The following is a 20,651-nucleotide window of genomic DNA, read 5'->3' as shown; positions in this document are numbered from 1 at the left end:
TCTTTATAACACTAATATTGAGCACCCCCATATTGCAAAAATGGTATGATCCTGGTTTCATAACACCCGCGAAGATTCGACCATGAGATCAGTGGTCGAATCCGGTCCTGCATATCGATGCATCGAATCTTCGACTATTAGGGGTCACCCCTAGTATATATATATATATGTATATATGTATCTTCATTACCTAGAGATATAATTACAGAAAATTCAAAAAGTAGTCAAAACGCAGAACATCTAACAGAATAGTTGTTTATGTTATACAACAGCATCTTAATTACTAATTAAATATAGTATATAAATATAGGTGCAGATCTTGTTTAAAATTTTTGTCTTTAAATCATTTGTTTTGCTTTTTTATAAGGTTACTAAAGGTTAGTTTTGTTCTCCTTATCAATATCCTTTTTAATTTGTAATGATTCAAATAAATTATGAGGGAGTTTCATGCTAGCAGCTAGGCAGGCGTTATAATGTGTTACAATGAGTGTTTTCTGTGGGACATGGTAAGTCCCTTTGGGGTGCACTTTGGGCTTTTTCACCTATAAAATAAACAAAAAAAGACATTAAAAACAAAATTAAGAACAGGGAAAAAGCAAAAAAGCAAAATATGACCACTTTAAAACATCACAACTTACATCGCAACTTTTAAGAAAAGTGGCCGCAACAATCACAAAAAAGGCCCGCGAAATCCTGGAGGGACTGATATTTATTGAGAATACAACATAGATGACATATCAAATGTTTAAACTGAGAAAATGTATCATTCTCCTGAAAATGTATCTCCTGAACTGAGCACTGATAACAACTTGGGTTGGCCTTGTCCTCTTTAGTCCGAATGACATGGCGTCCCAGTTTTCCAAAACAAACTTCAAATTTGGATTTGTCTATCCACAGAAGTGTTCCACTTCTCCACGGTTTTAATGAAAATTACATTTTAAACAATGTTACTAACCGTCAGTGCATTTTATCATAAAACCGGTAATCATTCCATCCCTAAGGGCTACACAGATGAGAGATTGTGCAAAGAGGTTAGAAAGTCCCTAATTTTTACAACTCTAGTATGAAAGAATACAAAGATATTTATATGAGTTGTAACTCATGGCAAGAGATTGCTCAAAACTGCTTTGAATGTCTATTTATGCATACGAGTCAAAAGAAGTATACTTTGCAATGCTGTGTTTGACTGCAGTTTTTGTATAGTTTTGGCTTGGTTTTGTCCAAAACTTCAGGCTGATGACATTTAAAACCATTCTCTCATAAGTGACTCCTCATGTGGTGCTTAAAGGTGACTCTATATCTGAAACTCTCTCCACAGAGATCACAAATGAACGGCTTCTCTTCAGTGTGAATTCTCATGTGGCAATCAAGACTTCCTTTACGGTTGAAATCTTTTCCACACTGAGGGCACAAATAAGGCCTTTCTCCAGTGTGAACTCTCATGTGTCTGTTAAGGCTTTCTTTTCTGCTGAAACCCTTTCCACACTGTTGGCAGGTGAACGGCTTCTCTCCAGTGTGAACTCTTAAGTGGACTTGAAAGTGTCCTATTTGATTGAAACTCTTTTCACATTGTGGACAGGTGTAGGGTGTCTCTCCAGAGTAAACTCTCTTGTGGACTATAAGGTTTCCATGTTGTTCAAAACCCTTTCCACACTGTTTGCATGTGTAGGAGCTCTCGCCAGTGTGAATGTTCATGTAATACTCAAGACTTCTTTTTTGTCTTAAACCTTTTCCACACACTTGGCAGGTGTACGGCTTCTCTCCAGTGTGAACTCTCATGTGACGATCAAGACTTCCCTTTTGGTTGAAACTCTTTCCACACTGTTGGCAGGTGTACGGCTTCTCTCCAGTGTGAACTCTCATGTGTACACTAAGAATTGTTTTATCATTGAAACTCTTTCCACACTGAGGGCATGCGATGAGCTTCTCTCCAGTGTGAATTCTCATGTGCTTGTTAAGGGTTCCTTTTCGGTTGAAACTCTTCCCACATTGTTTGCAGGTGAACGGCTTCTCTCCAGTGTGAATCCTTAAGTGGTCTTGAAAGTGTCCTTTCTGTTTGAAACTCTTTTCACAATGAGGGCAGGTGTAGGGTTTCTCTCCAGAGTGAACTCTTATGTGGTCTGTAAGATTTCCTTGTCTATTGAAACTCTTTCTACCCTGAAAGTGGGTGAAATAACTTTTAGTTGCTTTCTTTTCAGTCTGTGAGCAACTAAAATATTTTTCTTTGGTTATGAATTCATGATAATCCTCATAGAGATCGTTTTCTTCCATTTCCTTTAGTATTTCACACTCTTCTTTCAACGGCATCAGGTCTAAGGCAAAAAAGACCAAAGTTAAACTTATAGCACAACACAACAGGCATCAAAATATTTATACATGTAAAGCATTAACCCCTAGCGGTCTGTTATGACCAACTCGCTTGTTTCACATCGTGTGAAAGAGACTCAAAATACTCCATTGATTATAGTCATTCAGGCAAGTTTTATACATCATTATAATCTGTTAAGTTTCTACTTTTATTTTTGTGCACTCACAATAAAAACTAAATGTTGTGCTATTAGCAAAACAAAGAAAACAGACATGATCTGCTGCCTCTCTCTCAATGAAGTCCCTTCTAATACTGTTCAGAAAATTAACTGCAACTCAGTGAATACTTGTCACACAAACATGAGACGTAATTCTAACGAAAATATTAAATGCCAGGTTTAAAATAATGTAAATCAAATTCAACTCAAATATTCTCTGTTTGTGTATTTGGTTTAAAAGAGAGAGATGTCAGTCATTTGTGTGCTGCCTCATCTGCTAATGGACCACAGCCACGGAGTGTGCGCGCTCTATTCAAAGGCTAATTCTGAGGAGGCTGAAACAATTCCTTGAGTTACTCGAATGCAAAAAAATAATTGAGGCAAAATCATTTGTCAGGGTCCCAGAGTCTGGAGGAAGAGATGAGTCACACAATCCCTGTTACTTGAGGTCCAGTGTAAAGTTTTGAAGGGGGGATTCTGAAATCCACTGCCGCTTCAATATACCTGGATATATTTATATCCTAATTAACTTCATAATCAAAACCTTAATTAAAATGTATCTTCCTATATTACCTATATTATTATAATGATTCTATCCAGTTATGATTTTGTTTTAGTTTCTTGTTTTCTAAAGTGTGTATTTGGTCTCTGAGGAGTGACTGAGGGTCTGGCCTAGAGATGTGTGATGTGTCACTAAACACTGGCAACAAGGTCATGTGTTTGGATTTTGGAGGTATCACACACCCCTAACATGTCAGGAGTGCAGTAACAGCGTTTGCTCACTCAGCCCGGCTTCCAGAAATGATATACGGATTTGTCTTTCATTTAATTAATTATGTTTTATTCCTTCTATATTTCCTTTTACTGAAACACTAAAGACTCAAGATGAATATTGCCTGTACTAGTGTGTGTCCCTCTCACTGAAAGAAAGCACATGTTATCAGTATGTTTTGGTAAGACCTGGTTAGAACTGGAGCTTAATCAGCTCCAACCTTGGAGAGACTGTGTATCTGTGTATGTGCGCAATAGTCTATGCTACAGATCAGAATGGTGTTCAATGGGCACCCTAAGAGATGGGTGGACTTGTTGTTCTGGGCAAGCTGGTGCCTGCTCCAGATCTGAAAGGTCACTACGGGCCTGATTCTGGGGGTGAAAGCGTCAACAAGTGACACGTCAGTGGAAATGTGCATCAGACTAACTGACTCAAGTGGAAATTTACCATGACTGTGCATTGTCTCTGAGCAAATCAGAACCATCCACATTGCAGTAATGACGTGGATAAGACCTTGAAAACGGTATAACTGTTGGGACAATTGTATGTACGATGGGGCGAGGCAACGAGACGGTGAGAGAGGGAGCGCGGCCTACGAACTCCTTGTGAGAGTTGAAGCTGGCTTCTGCTTTTGAAACTGCAAACTATTCTTAAGTACATTTTTCTTTTAATTAATTGCAATCCTGACTCTGTCTTCATTTCTTCACTACTGGTCCTGGGTCATAAGCTGTTAACCCCTAACAGTTTCCACAGTCAGTGATGGTTTGGGGTGTCATGTCATCTGCTGGTGTTGGTCCACTGTGTTCTGAGGTCCAAGGTCCACTAGCTGTATACCAGGAAGTTTTAGAGCACTTCATGCTTCCTGCTGCTGACCAACGTTATGGGGATGCAGATTTCCTTTTCCAACAGGACTTGGCACCTGCACAGCGTGCCAAAGCAACCAGTACCTGGCTTAAGGACCATGGTGTCCCTGTTCCTAACTGGCTAGCAAACTTGCCTGCCCTTAATCCCATAGAAACTCTATGGGGTATTATAAGAGGAAGATGCCATATGCCAGACCCAACAATGTACTGTTATAATCAGTTATAATCATCAAAATTAAAAGAAATAAACATATGAAGTATATCAGTCTACAGTCCCTGACAAAAGTCTTGTCGCTTATCTATTTTCTAGAAATACCTGATATTAACCTGACTTTTAATTAATTCATTGGTGTTAGAAATAGCTCATATGAAAAGCTTAAACCCTCCCAAATGATGTTTAATGCACTGAAATGAAAAATTTTCACAGAAAAAATATTTATCATTTAATCAAGACAGAAAGGTCAAATTTTGGCAAGACAAAAGTTTTGTCGCCTATACAGAAATTGAACAAATTTACTGCATATACAAAAATATGTCAGCAAATTAAGTTGTGGTGCTGTGAGATCCAAATTTAATATCTTGTATGACTTCCATGAGCTTGAAGGACTGCATCCATGCGGTTTGGCAAGGATTCAAACAATTTATTGATGAAGTCATCAGGAATAGCTAAGAAAGCAGTCTTGCATGCCTCCCAGAGTTCATCAATATTCTTTGGTTTTGTCTTCCATGCGTCCTCTTTCATCCTACCCCACATATGCTCAATGATGTTCATGTCTGGTGACTGGGCTGGCCAATCCTGGAGCATCTTGATCTTCTTCGCCTTGAGGAACTTTGATGTGGAGATGGAAGTATGCGATGGAGCACGGTCCTGCTGCAGAATTTGGCCTCTTTTATGGTTGGGAATAAAAGAGGTAGTTACGATTTCTTGGTATTTTAGACTATTGATGTTGCCTTCCACCCTGCAGATCTCTCGCACACCCCCATACTGGATGTAACCCCAGACCATGATTTTTCCGCCACCAAACTTCCCCGTTTTCTGGGTGAATCTCGGATCCATTCGGGCACCAGTAGGTCTCCTACAATATTTGCGGCGACTGTGGTGTAATTCAACAGAAGATTCATCTGAAAAATCCACCTTCTGCCACTTTTCCAGCGTCCATCCTTTTAGCAGGCTGTGGGCCTTGGCAAATGCCACACAGTTTTTCAATTGTCTTTTGTTTAGTGCTGGCTTCTGGGCACTGATTCGACCATGGAGGCCATTTCGAGACAGAATCCGACAAACTGTTTTGGTTGACACAGGGACTTCAGGTGACCAGGTCTCGTGGAGCTCTGCTGCAGTGGAAAATGGGCTGGCCTTGGATTTTCGAGCCAACAAACGGTCCTCTTGAGCAGTTGTCTTACGGGGTCTGCCTGACCTGGGCTTGTCAAAAACGTCTCCAGTCTCTTCAAATCTTTTTTTTTTAATCTCTGTACTTGAAGCTGAGACACATTGAAGGTGTCTGCGACATCAGCAGTGTATCTGGTCTTCAGCCTCTTGATAATCAAAACTTTAGTCTCAGGGTGAATCTTAGGCATGTTTGCAGAGGTCTAGTTGCAGTTGATGTGAAGGTCTAGCGTACTGGGGTTCTTTTTATACACACTTGAGACCTAATTGATCCATTATTAGCCACAGGTGAAGCTCATATGACAAGGTGACAACACTAATGTAATTGACTCAATGGGCTTTACCAAGCTGTGAATATTAGAATACTTTTTGAAAGTTTAGTTTTTCACTGAAACATTATCACAAAAGCTGGTGGGATTAAAATGAGCCATTTCTTGTAAAAGCACTTTAGGTCAATTTGTACACAAGCGACAAGACTTTTGTCAGGGACTGTATGTGTAATAAATGAATACAATATACAAGATTCACTTTTATAATGGAATTAGTGAAATAAACCAACTTTTTGATGATATTCTAATTATATGACAAGCACCTGTATAGTACAACATGTCAGCTAAACAGACAGCGCTTCTGAGGATGAGGAAAGATCCCTGATAGACAACTAATGTAAAGCTGATCAGCAATGGTGGAGGAAGTACTGAATCTCAGTACTTAAGTAAAAGTACAAGTAACCAGAAATATATTTACTTTAGTAAAAGTAGAAGTACTACAACGACAACCCTACTTAAGTAAAAAGTACCTGATTTTAAATGTACTTTAAGTATTAAAAGTAAAAGTACTTGCATAAAAATGTACTCTCTTAATGTCTAATTCTAATAATTAAAAAGAAGAAAACAGTATGAGCGGTGGCGTTTTAATTTAGCATTTAGTTTGGCATTTATTTTTGGGTTAATGTACTTGTTCTTACCATCTGTTGCCCAGTTTACATTCTGACTTACAATTCTGGTTATCTGCAAAGTTTAATGTCATTTTTCTGAAGCAACATCCTCATCAGCTGTGATGTATTTAAATCTTCATATTTATAATATTTTTACCTTTTATAAAGGACATTTTCCCCTACTCTTATTAAATATAGGCTTTGCTTCAGCTTTCCCTTTATATTCTTAAATTTGATTAATAAATTAAATTAGAATAAGATACAATAGGGTTGTTACCAATCAAATTAAATAATTAACACTGTAAAATTACAACTGCACTAAATAATGCTGAGATTGTTTTAACTTAAAAAAGTTAACTAAACCACCAGTAGATGGCGGCAGGTGAATCCTTATGAGATAGTCATTGAGTCGATTCGTTCAAACGGCTGATTCGTTCATAAATGAGGCAGTTGTTTATTATGAATAGGGCATTGAATCTTTGATTTAGTAACGCACTGTTGCTGTGCAATACGTTATGGTTCGGATGTGGAAATCTGATCTTGGAAATATTTTCGCTGCTGAAATAGAACAAAAGCAATAAAGCAATCCATAAAATGTAAGTGACTTGATGTTAATTCATTGTTTATGGAACTGTCAAATGAAATCAGTGTCACAGTGTCGTGATGGTATTCAGGAAAACTACACTCGTTGGTCGTGTGATTTTTTTTAACTGTTATAAAATATAAAAACTAAACATTTTGAATTTTTAATGCAGTATGTTACTGAGTTTCTTTGTGTGAGCGGGCTGATTTGTTTCTATTTCTCCTCGAGAGGCTGCACGAGCCTCAACAGCGCAACCGTCAATTCATTAGCCTATAACGTACATTATATATTATTATCCGGGCAAGCCTCTCGAGCCCTGAAACTGATCAGAAAATGTAACGAAATGTTGTAGAAATGTAGTGGAGTAGAGAGTATAATAATTGCTGCAAAATGTAACGAAGTAAAAGTAAAAAGTATGCACTATTTATTCTACTTAAGTAAAGTACAGATACATGAAAAATGTACTTAAGTAAAGTAACGAAGTATTTGTACTTCGTTACATTCCAGCACTGCTGATCAGTCACATTTCATGCTTTGGTTTAGGCAAAATACAGATTTTGTTAGATAATGTTATCTAGCATAACTAAGCGACACAAATTAATTGTTTTCAAATCAGAAGTAGATTTTGGGTTTAATGTCACACAAGTAATTATAAAAGGCTATTACCGTATTATTTATACTAATTTAAAGTGTCGTAATAACAAAAGGAAGTCAGGTCTTCACAGATTCACTTGAAGCAGCATTAGTGTTTGTCTGGTCATGTGATCTCATGTCTGTCCACATTAGGCAACCGGCTCCATGTCAAATATTAGCGCTTTAATTATGACATTTCAAAAGACATTCAATTCTGTAGAGCTGGAGATTTGAATAAGGATCCAAAGACTTCTTAAGAATAAAACCAACCTGTTTGTTCCTCAGTTTCTTCATCTTTCACTCTCAATGTTTCTTCAATCTTCACATCTTCCCTCTCCACTTTAATAAACGCCATCTTTATAATAGTGTCACGTGTATCTCAGTTACTTCTCCAGGAGTTTTTCTCTGTGTTTGTCCTGTTTAAGAGGAGAATAATTAACAGAAACAAATACACACAAAATCTCTTACAAGTGTCTCAATCAGCTCTAGTTCAGTTAAAGGTGAACTATGTAGTATTTTTACAGTAAAATATCCAAAAACCACTAGGCCAGTGTTATATATTTTGTTCAGTTGAGTTCTTACAATACCCAAAATGTTTCCAATTATTTGTAAATTGTGAGAAAATTGCTATTTTAACCAAGGACCGGGACGTGTCAGCATAGCGTTTGAGGGAGTCGCCTGTCAATTGTGTCATATCTGCGTTACCCTCGGTTTCCGGGTTTATTTGGCAGAAATGCTTTACTCTAAGCAATGTGCAGGAGCCACTGAGGGAACGCACAAAGTAAAGTCGTAACATCATTTTAAACACACTTAAATGTATCTAATATGATAAACAAAGCTGTGTTACCTCATACTCATGACCGGAAAAGCGGAAATAGCGCCGACAACTCGCTCCAGTGGCCTTCCTCAGCTCCCACAACACTCTGCCCTGCTCTGCTTCATACTACAGATGTTTTATGAAGGCAATAATAGCTCAATTATATTACAGTCTAATACTTTTAGAAGGTTTTGTCAATAGAGGAGTGAGGCAGGGTTGTCCCCCTTGCGCCCCTTGTTTTTGATTGTGGTGGAGCTATTGTCAACCAGTATAGTTAATAACTCTACTCTTCATGGTATAACATTATTTAATAAAGAGATAAACATGTCACAATTAGATGATGATACAACTTTATTTTGGAAAGATAAGAGTCAAATTAATAACGCAATTAAATTAGTTCTTTTTTTCTGATGCCTCAGGGCTCCATTTAAACCTCGATGAGTGTGAAATTCTTCCTGTGCATGATTTGGCTGAACCATCATTGTCAAATATTCCAGTAAAGGACTGTATAAAGTACTTAGAGGAATTTATAGTATATCAAAAAACATGTCAGTTAAACACAGGTTAATTTTAACAACAAAATTAAGAAAACAAAATTGATCTTTGATAACTGGTGATAGAGAGATCTGTCTATTTTAGGAAGAGTTATTTTATCAAAGGAAGACGGTTTATAATATAATATTGACAGAAGATGTTTTTTTTTATATAAAAGAATGTTGATGTATTGTTATATAATAGATCGTCAGACTCTAATTGCAGTTTCTAACGTGAGATCACTGCTAAAGCTATTATATCCAGATGCTATCTGTCATTTCAACAGTTTTTAGATTCTCTGAGATCTTTCTGTCAAATGCGTTTATGTAAAGAGTTGAATAAATTAGTTGCCCTGTTTTTTTTAACCACCATTTAAAACTCCTTTCTTATGTAAATTATATATAGCCTATTCTAGCATCATTCCTTTATATTCACCTGTTGTGTAGGCTTCGAGTGTTAAAATAACATAATTTTTAGGACGTTAACATTAAAATTTAAAATAAAACAGCCAGTAGATGGCGGAAGAGGAACACTTATTGGCTCATTAGCCTTTTTTTCTATTTTAATGAATTTTTATAGTTAGTCCGATTTATACCACTAAAGTAATTTTTTGTTACTTTTTTGTACTGGAATGATAAATACATAGGCTAATCAGGGAACATTACGAAGTCTAATGAAAAACACAAATATCTGACTACTTCACGATAAATCTGTATTTAAATCATGTCTGTGCTGTCTGTTATGATGAGAGGATTTGAAGATAGTGGGACGATTCCTGTAAAAACTTGCACTAAAATTAATTCAGCGTTTTGAGACTGTATGAAACTTGTTTTGATCGATAGCCTACTGAGAGGATTCTCATTCACGGTAAATTAATTGGTTATTATTTTCAATAGAAATGCACGTGATTGGCTACAACACTCAACACTGTAAAATCATATGTTGTACTCTCGTGACCCAAATGAAGATTCTCTTCTTTATCTCTCCTCAGAATAAAATGCTACTGTAAAGTCTTGGCGAAGTCAATGCACATATTGTGTTAATATTTGCCAGACATTGCTGCAAATAGCCTATAGTGAAAAGGCTTGTCTATCCTGCTATATCCTATTTAAAAAGATTGACAGGATGGAGCTTGGCTCTGGTCAGCACGATATGGCCGTTATCTGATTATATAGATTTATAGATTTATATAGATCAGTGGTCGTAACTCTGTTTTTCAGCGGCACTGGCCAAAACGTGATTGGTTGGAGCGAAAACGTGCTACGATTGGTCAGCACGATATGGCCGTGATCTGATTGGCTTATGTAGACGGTGGGTGGAGTCTACATATTTGTGGATTTTTTTGAGTCTAGACCAAGCCTGCAGTCTCCCTCTCATTTACTGAAGCTTTCGCACCTCGATCGCCCCCCGGTGACCGGTCCCAGTATAGCCGCCCCTCTGTGTTTTCTAATGGACGTGAGGCAAACTAAATAATAAAATTACACTTCAAAAATTTTTCCCCAAAGTTAGTTTATGTCACTAAAGGCAGTTATCATCACGATGATTTCATTTCAGGTGTTCGTTTTTAAAATAAGTTTAGTTTGAGTTAGTTATCTGATGCGATAAAAACGGGGGGTGTGACGTCATGATTGACAGCTGAGACTGACGGCTTCTCTGAGTGAAGTTGTCACTGAGGCACTAACGGACTTTTTTCGAAATTTTTGGGAGCAGATTAGAGCTTTAGCTTTAATTTCTACATTTCCATAACTGTTTATTTCACACCAACATAATTAATTGTTCTGCATCTGCGAGAGTGTGGGCGGGCTTTTGATATCGCAGCTGTACTTCCTGCTCTACTTCCTGCGCTCTACTGCGCAACTCCGGTCCCGAAATCGCTACTGCGCAGACTCGGCCCAAGATGTCCGCGCCGTGCAGGCCGCCTAAAAGCTTCAAATCTGCCAAGCGGAAACGGATGATGTCGAGTCGTCCATATTTTTTTACGGTCTATGGTCTAGACGCTAGAAATGTTTCAAAATCCACGTGCTGCGATCCACAAATGCAGAGGAAGCGATCCACAAATGCACAGGAAGCGATCCACAAATGCACAGGAAGCGATCCACAAATGCACAGGAAGCGATCCACAAATGCAGAGGAAGCGATCCACAAATGCACAGGAAGCGATCCACAAATGCACAGGAAGCGATCCACAAATGCAGAGGAAGCGATCCACAAATGCAGAGGAAGCGATCCACAAATGCACAGGAAGCGATCCACAAATGCACAGGAAGCGATCCACAAATGCACAGGAAGCGATCCACAAATGCAGAGGAAGCAATCCACAAATGCACAGGAAGCGATCCACAAATGCACAGGAAGCGATCCACAAATGCACAGGAAGCGATCCACAAATGCAGAGGAAGCGATCCACAAATGCAGAGGAAGCGATCCACAAATGCACAGGAAGCGATCCACAAATGCACAGGAAGCGATCCACAAATGCACAGGAAGCGATCCACAAATGCACAGGAAGCGATCCACAAATGCAGAGGAAGCGATCCACAAATGCACAGGAAGCGATCCACAAATGCACAGGAAGCGATCCACAAATGCACAGGAAGCGATCCACAAATGCAGAGGAAGCGATCCACAAATGCACAGGAAGCGATCCACAAATGCACAGGAAGCGATCCACAAATGCACAGGAAGCGATCCACAAATGCACAGGAAGCGATCCACAAATGCACAGGAAGCGATCCACAAATGCACAGGAAGCGATCCACAAATGCACAGGAAGCGATCCACAAATGCAGAGGAAGCGATCCACAAATGCACAGGAAGCGATCCACAAATGCAGAGGAAGCGATCCACAAATGCACAGGAAGCGATCCACAAATGCAGAGGAAGCGATCCACAAATGCAGAGGAAGCGATCCACAAATGCAGAGGAAGCGATCCACAAATGCACAGGAAGCGATCCACAAATGCAGAGGAAGCGATCCACAAATGCAGAGGAAGCGATCCACAAATGCACAGGAAGCGATCCACAAATGCAGAGGAAGCGATCCACAAATGCACAGGAAGCGATCCACAAATGCAGAGGAAGCGATCCACAAATGCAGAGGAAGCGATCCACAAATGCACAGGAAGCGATCCACAAATGCACAGGAAGCGATCCACAAATGCACAGGAAGCGATCCACAAATGCACAGGAAGCGATCCACAAATGCACAGGAAGCGATCCACAAATGCAGAGGAAGCGATCCACAAATGCACAGGAAGCGATCCACAAATGCAGAGGAAGCGATCCACAAATGCACAGGAAGCGATCCACAAATGCACAGGAAGCGATCCACAAATGCACAGGAAGCGATCCACAAATGCAGAGGAAGCGATCCACAAATGCACAGGAAGCGATCCACAAATGCAGAGGAAGCGATCCACAAATGCACAGGAAGCGATCCACAAATGCAGAGGAAGCGATCCACAAATGCAGAGGAAGCGATCCACAAATGCACAGGAAGCGATCCACAAATGCAGAGGAAGCGATCCACAAATGCACAGGAAGCGATCCACAAATGCACAGGAAGCGATCCACAAATGCACAGGAAGCGATCCACAAATGCAGAGGAAGCGATCCACAAATGAATGCAACTTATGCAAGGCAGAGTTGTGTGTTTTTGACATGTGTGGATTTTTTTGTTACTCACAAATGTCATTGTATTTATTTGTGAATCTAATTTATTTTTGTGAAACTCCCGCATATATTTGTGGATCTCATTCTATTGATTTATGAAATTATTTATTTTTTGTGAATCGCTTTACATTTATTTGTGGATAACAATATATTTGTTTGGAATAATGCAACAATATTACCCCCATATGTACCGAAACGGTTCGGTACGAATACATGTATCGTTACACCCCTACAAGAAAGGCATTCTAACTCTGATGACGAGAAGTTTTGGACAACTCAATGGGGGGACAAAATCATCTTCAGCCATGCCTCTACACCTTCTACCCCACTAAACATTTGACGTCGGATAGACGTGCAGATCATGTCTATATTGTGTCCGTCAGTAATAACTTCATTTAAAATAAATCATATAAACCCCTCTAAATAATTAATTAAATCTAAATTTGATCTGAGAGAAAACTCCTGTCAATTTTGTGAAAATTATATTGAGACCACAGAGCATATCTTTTCTTTTTTTGAGTAATTATTCAAAATTGTTTTGGTCTCAATTATACAGTAAAATGTCAGGTATTATGTAGAAATCCCATTGAATTCAAACAAATTAAGTTTGGTGTACTTAAAATAGATTGTTCACAATACTTTTTGACATCCATGTCTGCCCTTTGAAATTTGTTAATTGATAATATTGTGTTTAATGCCTATTTTGTATGTAAATCTGCTTATCTTCATTAAAAAACTGCTACTCAAAAATATGTACTTTTTCTTCACAAACAGATTAACGTTACATACTTTTCGCTCGTAGTATAATAAACAGGTGAATTGGGACACAAAGAGAACTCTTGTTTGAACTGATTCACAATAAAGAGAGAAATGAGACCCTTCTTCTATTACTCATGAGTTTCATTATGTTACTTTACTCACACAACGCTGATAAATGTTAGATAAAGCAATACAGCGTTGCATTTAATAATATTTCATTCATTCTGCGTCGCTATAAACACTTAAAACACTTTAAACACAAACCTTTCTCCAGCAGAATCACAACAGATGCAGGAGCGGCGCGGCCTTATGACGTCACACATCAAGACCAAAATAAAAGTCCCGTTCACTGCGGAGTCTAATCACAGTGCACAGACATTTACATAGAAAATAGATATTAATAAAAATGAGACAAAATGACAAAAGTCAGATTTTAATGTAATATTGAAATGCATTTATTAACACAATGGTAAGGTAATAATACAGTTCACATATAATTTAAAATATGTTAAATTACTCTAAATCAAGGGACTTAAATTTTTACCGTTTCTATACAATATAGAAAACACACATTATAAATTAAATTAATGAGGAAATACCATAATTTAATAAGCAAATAACAGGGTTTCTGTTGATCCTTAAACATTTTGTTCAAATTTAAGGGGAATAAAAAGTCAAATAGTGTTTTATATATATATATATATATATATATATATATATATATATATATATATATATATATATATATATATATATATATATATATAAATAAACTATTAATATTATTAGTAATATATTAACTAGTAACTTACTAACCATTTACTAAGGATCTGTTTGATTATTTTATGATCTTTTAAAGATAACTTAGGACTGTCACATGCCTGTCTTGTCTTGTGTGCACGTTATGTTGAGCATGTGCTTGTGTCTCTGTTAGATCCCTCCCCCCTTGTTGTCTCGTTATTGGTTTCATTTCTCCCACCCGTTCCCGCTTGATTTCTTCCCTTCTTAAAGGCGGGATAATGCTGCGTTCCAGTTGGTTTTTATCATGCCCTTCACTCGCAATCTTCCCTCCGTCTCGTTCACTCGAATGTGCGTCATTGCTTACGTTGCATGAGTGCTCACTACTGGCGGAAACTTTGCAACGGACTGAACTGGAACGCTCAGCCCTCGATCACTTGGAATCCACTATGGAGTTGATTTATTATTTATTTTTTCCTTTACGAAATTGTTTAATGCAGCATTCTGTATATGGATGTGTTTGGGTTGTTTTAAATGTTTTTAAAAATATCAGAGTTGTTTGTGGTGGGGTAAATTAAACGCGATATGTGGTGACGTCACAATCGCGTTGCATTGTGGTATATGAAGCTACCTGAAGTGTACATATGAAGTAGACTCGGTCACTCGGTCAAAATCGAGGGAGCAAGGGTCTGTCCGTATAAACTTCCCATGTCCACGTCACGAAGTGGAACGCACTTCAAAATGGCGGCAGGGATTCCCCCAAGGGGAAGTGCTTAGGGAAGTTTGCAAGTGCGTGTCTTGAAGTGGAGTGGAACGCACCATAAGTGTTATTTCAAAACCGGTTTCGAAAAAGGACTCGGGGCCAGGTGCAATAACAAACTTAGCCAATCAGCAGGCAAGGGGCGTGTCTACTAATGATGGTGAGAAGAGAGGACTCAGTGCACGTCATTATTCAAAACACACGAGTCACACATGACGGACATTAGCCGAGAACTAATATATTCTGGCTTTTGCTTGAATAAGCTCCTGTGTCATGTTCGCTTGTTTGTCCATTGTCGATTGTATTGTGTCTCACTTCAGCGATGATAAAAACCCGTTCATTTCCACACCGTATGGAGTGTCTAAATCTCCTCACTGTCTGTTTCAAGAGTCAGCTCACAAAATGTCTCCGACAAGTAAGATACTGTACTCCTAATATGTTTGTTTCCTCTTTCCATAATCTATATAACCCTTATCCAGTCATAATTGTAATATGTTGTTAGCTGGACTATCAAGCTTTTATACTAATGTTATCGAGTTGTTCATGAGAACGGTTTGTTTTTGTGATCACTATAACTCTAATCTTGTAATAGTTGTAATATGTCGTTAGTTGGACTGTCGTGCTCGTGTTCTATCGAGTTGTTCATGAGAACGGTTTGTGTTTTGTGATCGCTATAACTCTAATCTGGTCATAATTGTAATATGTCGTCAGCTGGACTGTCGGCTCGTGTTCTATCGAGTTGATCATGATAACGGTTTGTGTTTTGTGATGGAAAGGGTGACTTTTTCATTGAATATTCGCCCTGGATTAGTAACACACACAGATTCTGCCATAGTCTTTGCCTGGGTTACGTATGTGTGGGGCGGAGCTATCTAAATAGGGCCGAGACCCTTTTTGGCGGTAGGGGCGTGTTTGTTTTGTGGGTTTGAAATATCAAACAACGGTTACCAGATATCACTTACCCCAACCTTTAGGCTGCTTGTCTTTGTGGGATCGTTGTTTCTGTCTATGTCTCCCTGTGTTGGTTTCAGTTTTATGAAGTTCTAGTTTATGTTTTTCCCCTCATGGGTTTTGGTTTGTGTTTATGTTTTATTTTGTTAAATTTCTGCACTTGTGGAATAGAGTGAGGTGATTTAATTTCTGCTGTACAATTGTGGATCTTAGTCTATTTTTTACTAGTCTCAGTTTGGAGAAACTGTGCTCCCCACTTGCATTTGTGACTATTAATGTCCAGTAAAGTCTGAAAGCAACATCCACGTTTGGGAAGACGGTCTGTAGTTTTCTTTTTTTAATGCACAAAAGAAGTTCCCTAGCAGATGATGGCTCATCATGGCAGATTAATTCTTTCAACTGGATGATTTCTTCGCAAAATTCATTTTCCAGGTCAGCGTGGTATCTCTTCTGTAGATCTGCTGCTTTTTTATGAAGATGTTCTGCAGAGAGGGTAGAAATGTTGTTCAGGAAACCAAAAGTGCTGTTGAGGTCATTATAGGACTGAAAAAGGCGATCAAGTTCAGCCAGCAGCCTATCCATCACGACTAGAAACACACCGATGAGAACCGTTCTCTTCCTGTCTTTGTGTGTCTTGTTTGTATGTTGCTGAAATGGTGGAAGACATCGCTTTTGCTTGGACTTCAAACAAATCAATTTCATCTCTCAAACCAACAATATATTCCCGCAGTGACCTCACCAAATCAACAGCATTGCACAGGTCCAGATCCACAGCTTGAAGTGCAACACTTGTCCCATGAAAGCGTTGGAGAACATAATTCCACAGTGCAAAGAAAAGCAGTCTCAAGTCTGTTCATTTTTTTTATGCAGTGACCAAGCATCATTTTTTGTTGTCGGGTTCTGTTTGCTGTCTTCTGCAATGTTCATCAGTGACTCTTGACTCTTGGGTGTTTTAATGTTTTAGCCGTATCAATAAAGGCTTTTTTACTTTTGCATCCGATTGAGTGCCTGGACTTGGATTTTTTTCCTAATTCTTTAGTGACTCTTGAATATTGGCATAATTTCTGCACAGTGCTTTGGCGGCCTGTGCATGTGCAGCCCACCTGGTGTCAGAGAGAGATTTTAGTGTCTCAATGCGGAGGTTTTCATTAGGCTGCAAACCCGCAGTTACCACCTTCCATTTAGCTGTGGACTTCGAGCAGAAGTTGAACAAAGTCTGAATGAAGTTAAAAAAATCTGCGATCTCTGTGCAGCAGTTGACACTATTAACTCCAGCCAGATTAAGCGCCCACTCTACTAGTGGATTAATGTCTTTGATGTGAGCTTGCAGTCCATTGCTCACTCCTGACATGTTTGCGGCATTATCATAGCACTGTCCACGGCAGTTACTAATATCTATGTTCATTTCATGTAAAACTGTGAGCACTGCATCACAGAGTGCCTTCCCTGTGTGGCTAGTTATAGGGATACATTTTAATAACCGCTCTTCTACGAGGCCCTCGGGTGAAACATACCTCATGATAAATGTCCTCAGGGTTGCTATCATCCGGCTCGAAGGACCATTAACATGTGTAAGTTTCCACAAGAAATTTTAAATTAACTTACTTTTCTGCATGAACACACACAGCTTCAAAGTTAGAGGCTCACCCCGACCCGTCACATGCAGTGTATGAAGCGCATGTTCTTAAAGGGGAAAGCGCATGTTCTTAAAGGGGATGGTGAATAACGTCAATAGAGGGAATGCACGTGACGTCATCGTCAGCTGGAGTGACTGTGATTACGCCCCGCTGAGTGGCAGAAAGACTGAGAGGCAGCACTGGTTTACAGCGGGAATGCAGCGAAAACACACAAAACCAGGCCCGGCGCCAGAAGGGGGGTAGGGGGGAGGCTTGTCCACGCACCGCATAGACATCGCTGTTCTGAGCTTGAGACGGACTTGATAATAGCGTGTAATTTACTCACTCAAACCACTGCCAACTGCTGCTGCTTCTGCTGTTAAGAGTGAAAAGCTGCCCATAACTGCTTGTCTGTGATCTGTAATCCTCTGTAAGATTTCGTAATAACTGCATATTATCAGCGAAAAGGAGCTAGCAAAAGATCCAGTGTGTATCTGTATTTGCACTCGTCAAACGATTACATTTCCAACGTGTTTTCGCCTCGGTGAGTAATGTAGCCAATCACAGACATGTTTGTGGACTTCTACAACAGAATTGGCCAATCACAGGTGTTGAATTTGGAATCACTCACCGCTCGAGCGGGCTGAGTTCAGTTAAACACGCGCAGCAATCCTCTGTAAGTGCAGACATTGTGAAAATAAGATATTCATTGTATACCAGCGTCACTGCGGAACTTTGTGAGATTGCGTTTATTGAATGAGTGACAGCTTTTAGTGAATATAAAGAATATTACCACGACTACACGCTTCAAAACACTGACCCATCATCCACATATACATGCGGGATTCACTTGAAAAATGTGATGAATGACAGTTATAAACATTCTTGTCGAAATGAGGCTCCTAAAATGTCATGAAAACACGATTCCTGGCTGCATATCATTATCCATGGATCACTGAATCTTTGGTTGTTAGGATCGTTTGCTCTTACTTGTGTTTTCCTCCATTAACTCCAGTCACGCAGCAGCTCTTCTGCCACTCAGCCCCGGCTGAGGGGGCGTGTTACGGCGGGAAAGTGACGTCGATGCATTTCCTCTATAAGCTGGAAGTCATACTACCTCTAGCGGTTGAACATAAAAGTGCAATTAAAGGGAAAGACTTTTCTACAATAAATGTAAGCTGATCAATGTGCGTCATGTCGGGAGTTGAATCAACGCAAATGGAAAAGTCCTTTGTCACTTTCACTTCAGCAATGATTTCAGAAAGCACTCTATTGCTCATTAGCTCGATAAATTCGTTGCATGTTTTTGATGAGAAATATGAGGGGGTTCCTACCACAGCATTGCCATATATCTGTATGTGTGATTTCAAGAATGGGTCGAATTCACTGATCAGTTCCAGGATTCCCATGTAATTTCCATTGTCAGCTCAACCAAATATTTCACTGGATCCTCGGAAAGCCAAACCCCGCTCTTACAGAAATTTTACAACTGCAACCACTCTTTGAAAAACTTCACTCCAATAATTACATTGCGACTCGAACTGCTTTTTAAGTTGAGAATCTATAACTCCATCAGCTGCTGCTCTGTTTATGTAATTAAACATAGCCTTTCTATGACTATGTCACTACTGTATTATTGTGCTCGGCAATGCGTCTGGTAGCATGTTTCCAGTCATTATAGCCAGACTCAAAAAGGGATTGACCGGCACCCTCGCCAAAAAGGCGGCAAGCAAAACAAAATACGCAACCGGTGGATGGTGAGTAGAGCAACCATTCTCTGGGCAAATACTCACCATTCAAATGCTTGCGTTTGAAATGAGTTTTAGAAAACAGTCTCTTCTGATGTTTGTAGTGGCGTTCAGAAGCCTTGACATTAGCACCCTTATTTTGAAAAAATTCCGGACCTTTTTGTGCCCAATATGCACGCACGTTTTCATCAATTTTACCCCAGCGAGCAGGATCAGTGGATAAAGAATCTGTAATTGGACATTGTTCGGTCGCTGTTTCTGACTGAAGAGATGATGACTCATTGATGGGCTGCCCCGCTCGTGAATTCGAATCGTCTCCAACCGTTTCGTCCAGCGGTTTCGAATGTTGTCCTCTGGATTCTCCGCTTGCGGAGGGCCCCCTATTGGGCGGGGCCCATGGGCTTGAGCCCAGTCAAGCCCAATGGTAAGTCCAGCCTTGTATGCAGTCTGCACTGCATAAACTATAAATTAAATAGTTAATCCTTATTAAAGCTACAAAAGTCATTTAGTCAAGAGCAGCGAGACATTTTCTCTGTTCCCTTTGTTCTTTAACTTTACTGACAGAAAGCTTTTTTGGCTGCTGTCCCTTTAAGAGCAGACAGACACGCGGATCTCACTGTTTATATACCGCCTATGGCTCGCGCCTCATTCTCTCACAACTCTTTTTGTTCATTTTAGACTTTATATAAATCATTTAAGATTGCTCTTATGAGGATAGTCATTGAAGATATGCCTTGAAGCAAGTCTAAAATAAACCGTAAGCCAGCCTGTTGAGCGCGCAGTGATCTGAGATGATGCCGAACGACCGCTGAATATGACGTCAGCATCAAACATACGTTGAGACGGAGACAAAAGATCTTTGATTATGTGCCCAGATATGCTAAAGCCCATATCTAAACGAACTAACGAGAACGCAGATAGAATTTCAATCAGAATAGGACACCTGATAGTCTGAAAAATACCTAATTTGGAAAAAAAAATATACCTCTGAGACCACATTTAACACTTTTAATGGCCTTAAATTGGACAATTTGGATTTATCACTTTTTAAAACCCCGCGGACACCCTGATTTATAAATGACTTACAACTGAACGTTATTATAAACTGTTACCAAGAAGAAAAAAACATATTCCAATCAATCGTGGGTGGATGAGAGATAATTCATTGTGTGAATTTCTCACATGAACTGACATTGGTGCAGAAGCTCATTAAATATGCAAATCTTATCCAATTCTAGCTGTGGGCATTTACTTACAAGTCTTCGGTGCGGCACGCCCATCAAAACCCAGCGTTCAGGAGAGAGCGTAGAAAATAGCCTATTCCTTATTCATTGTGATGGTTTTGAATGTAAAAACCAT

General features: G+C 39.3%; 1 protein-coding gene across 1 annotated transcript; it reads right to left on the bottom strand.

The window, feature by feature from the left end:
- Nucleotides 1–691: 691 nt before the first annotated feature.
- Nucleotides 692–20,569, bottom strand: LOC137047594 (gastrula zinc finger protein XlCGF57.1-like). Its single transcript, XM_067425377.1, has 4 exons — nucleotides 20,549–20,569; nucleotides 13,744–13,837; nucleotides 7,968–8,113; nucleotides 692–2,312 (listed from the first exon to the last, which is right to left on the bottom strand). Exons 3-4 carry the CDS (start codon nucleotides 8,050–8,052, stop codon nucleotides 1,258–1,260), a joined length of 1,140 nt encoding a protein of 379 aa, XP_067281478.1. The 5' UTR covers nucleotides 8,053–8,113; nucleotides 13,744–13,837; nucleotides 20,549–20,569; the 3' UTR covers nucleotides 692–1,257.
- Between the last annotated feature and the right edge of the window lie 82 nt (nucleotides 20,570–20,651).

Source organism: Pseudorasbora parva, chromosome 2, assembly GCF_024679245.1.
Source record: "Pseudorasbora parva isolate DD20220531a chromosome 2, ASM2467924v1, whole genome shotgun sequence".
NCBI classification, from domain to species: Eukaryota; Metazoa; Chordata; class Actinopteri; order Cypriniformes; family Gobionidae; genus Pseudorasbora; species Pseudorasbora parva.
Note: the sequence above shows the minus strand (reverse complement) of the source record. Positions and strands in the feature narration are given on the sequence as shown.

Bases quoted from the DNA above. Each gene is read 5' to 3' on its own strand.
- LOC137047594 (XM_067425377.1), bottom strand. From the start codon at position 8,052: ATGGCGTTTATTAAAGTGGAGAGGGAAGATGTGAAGATTGAAGAAACA. The intron at 2,313-7,967 runs GTTGGTTTTATT...TTTTTGCCTTAG, and splicing joins AGAAACTGAGGAACAAACAG to ACCTGATGCCGTTGAAAGAA.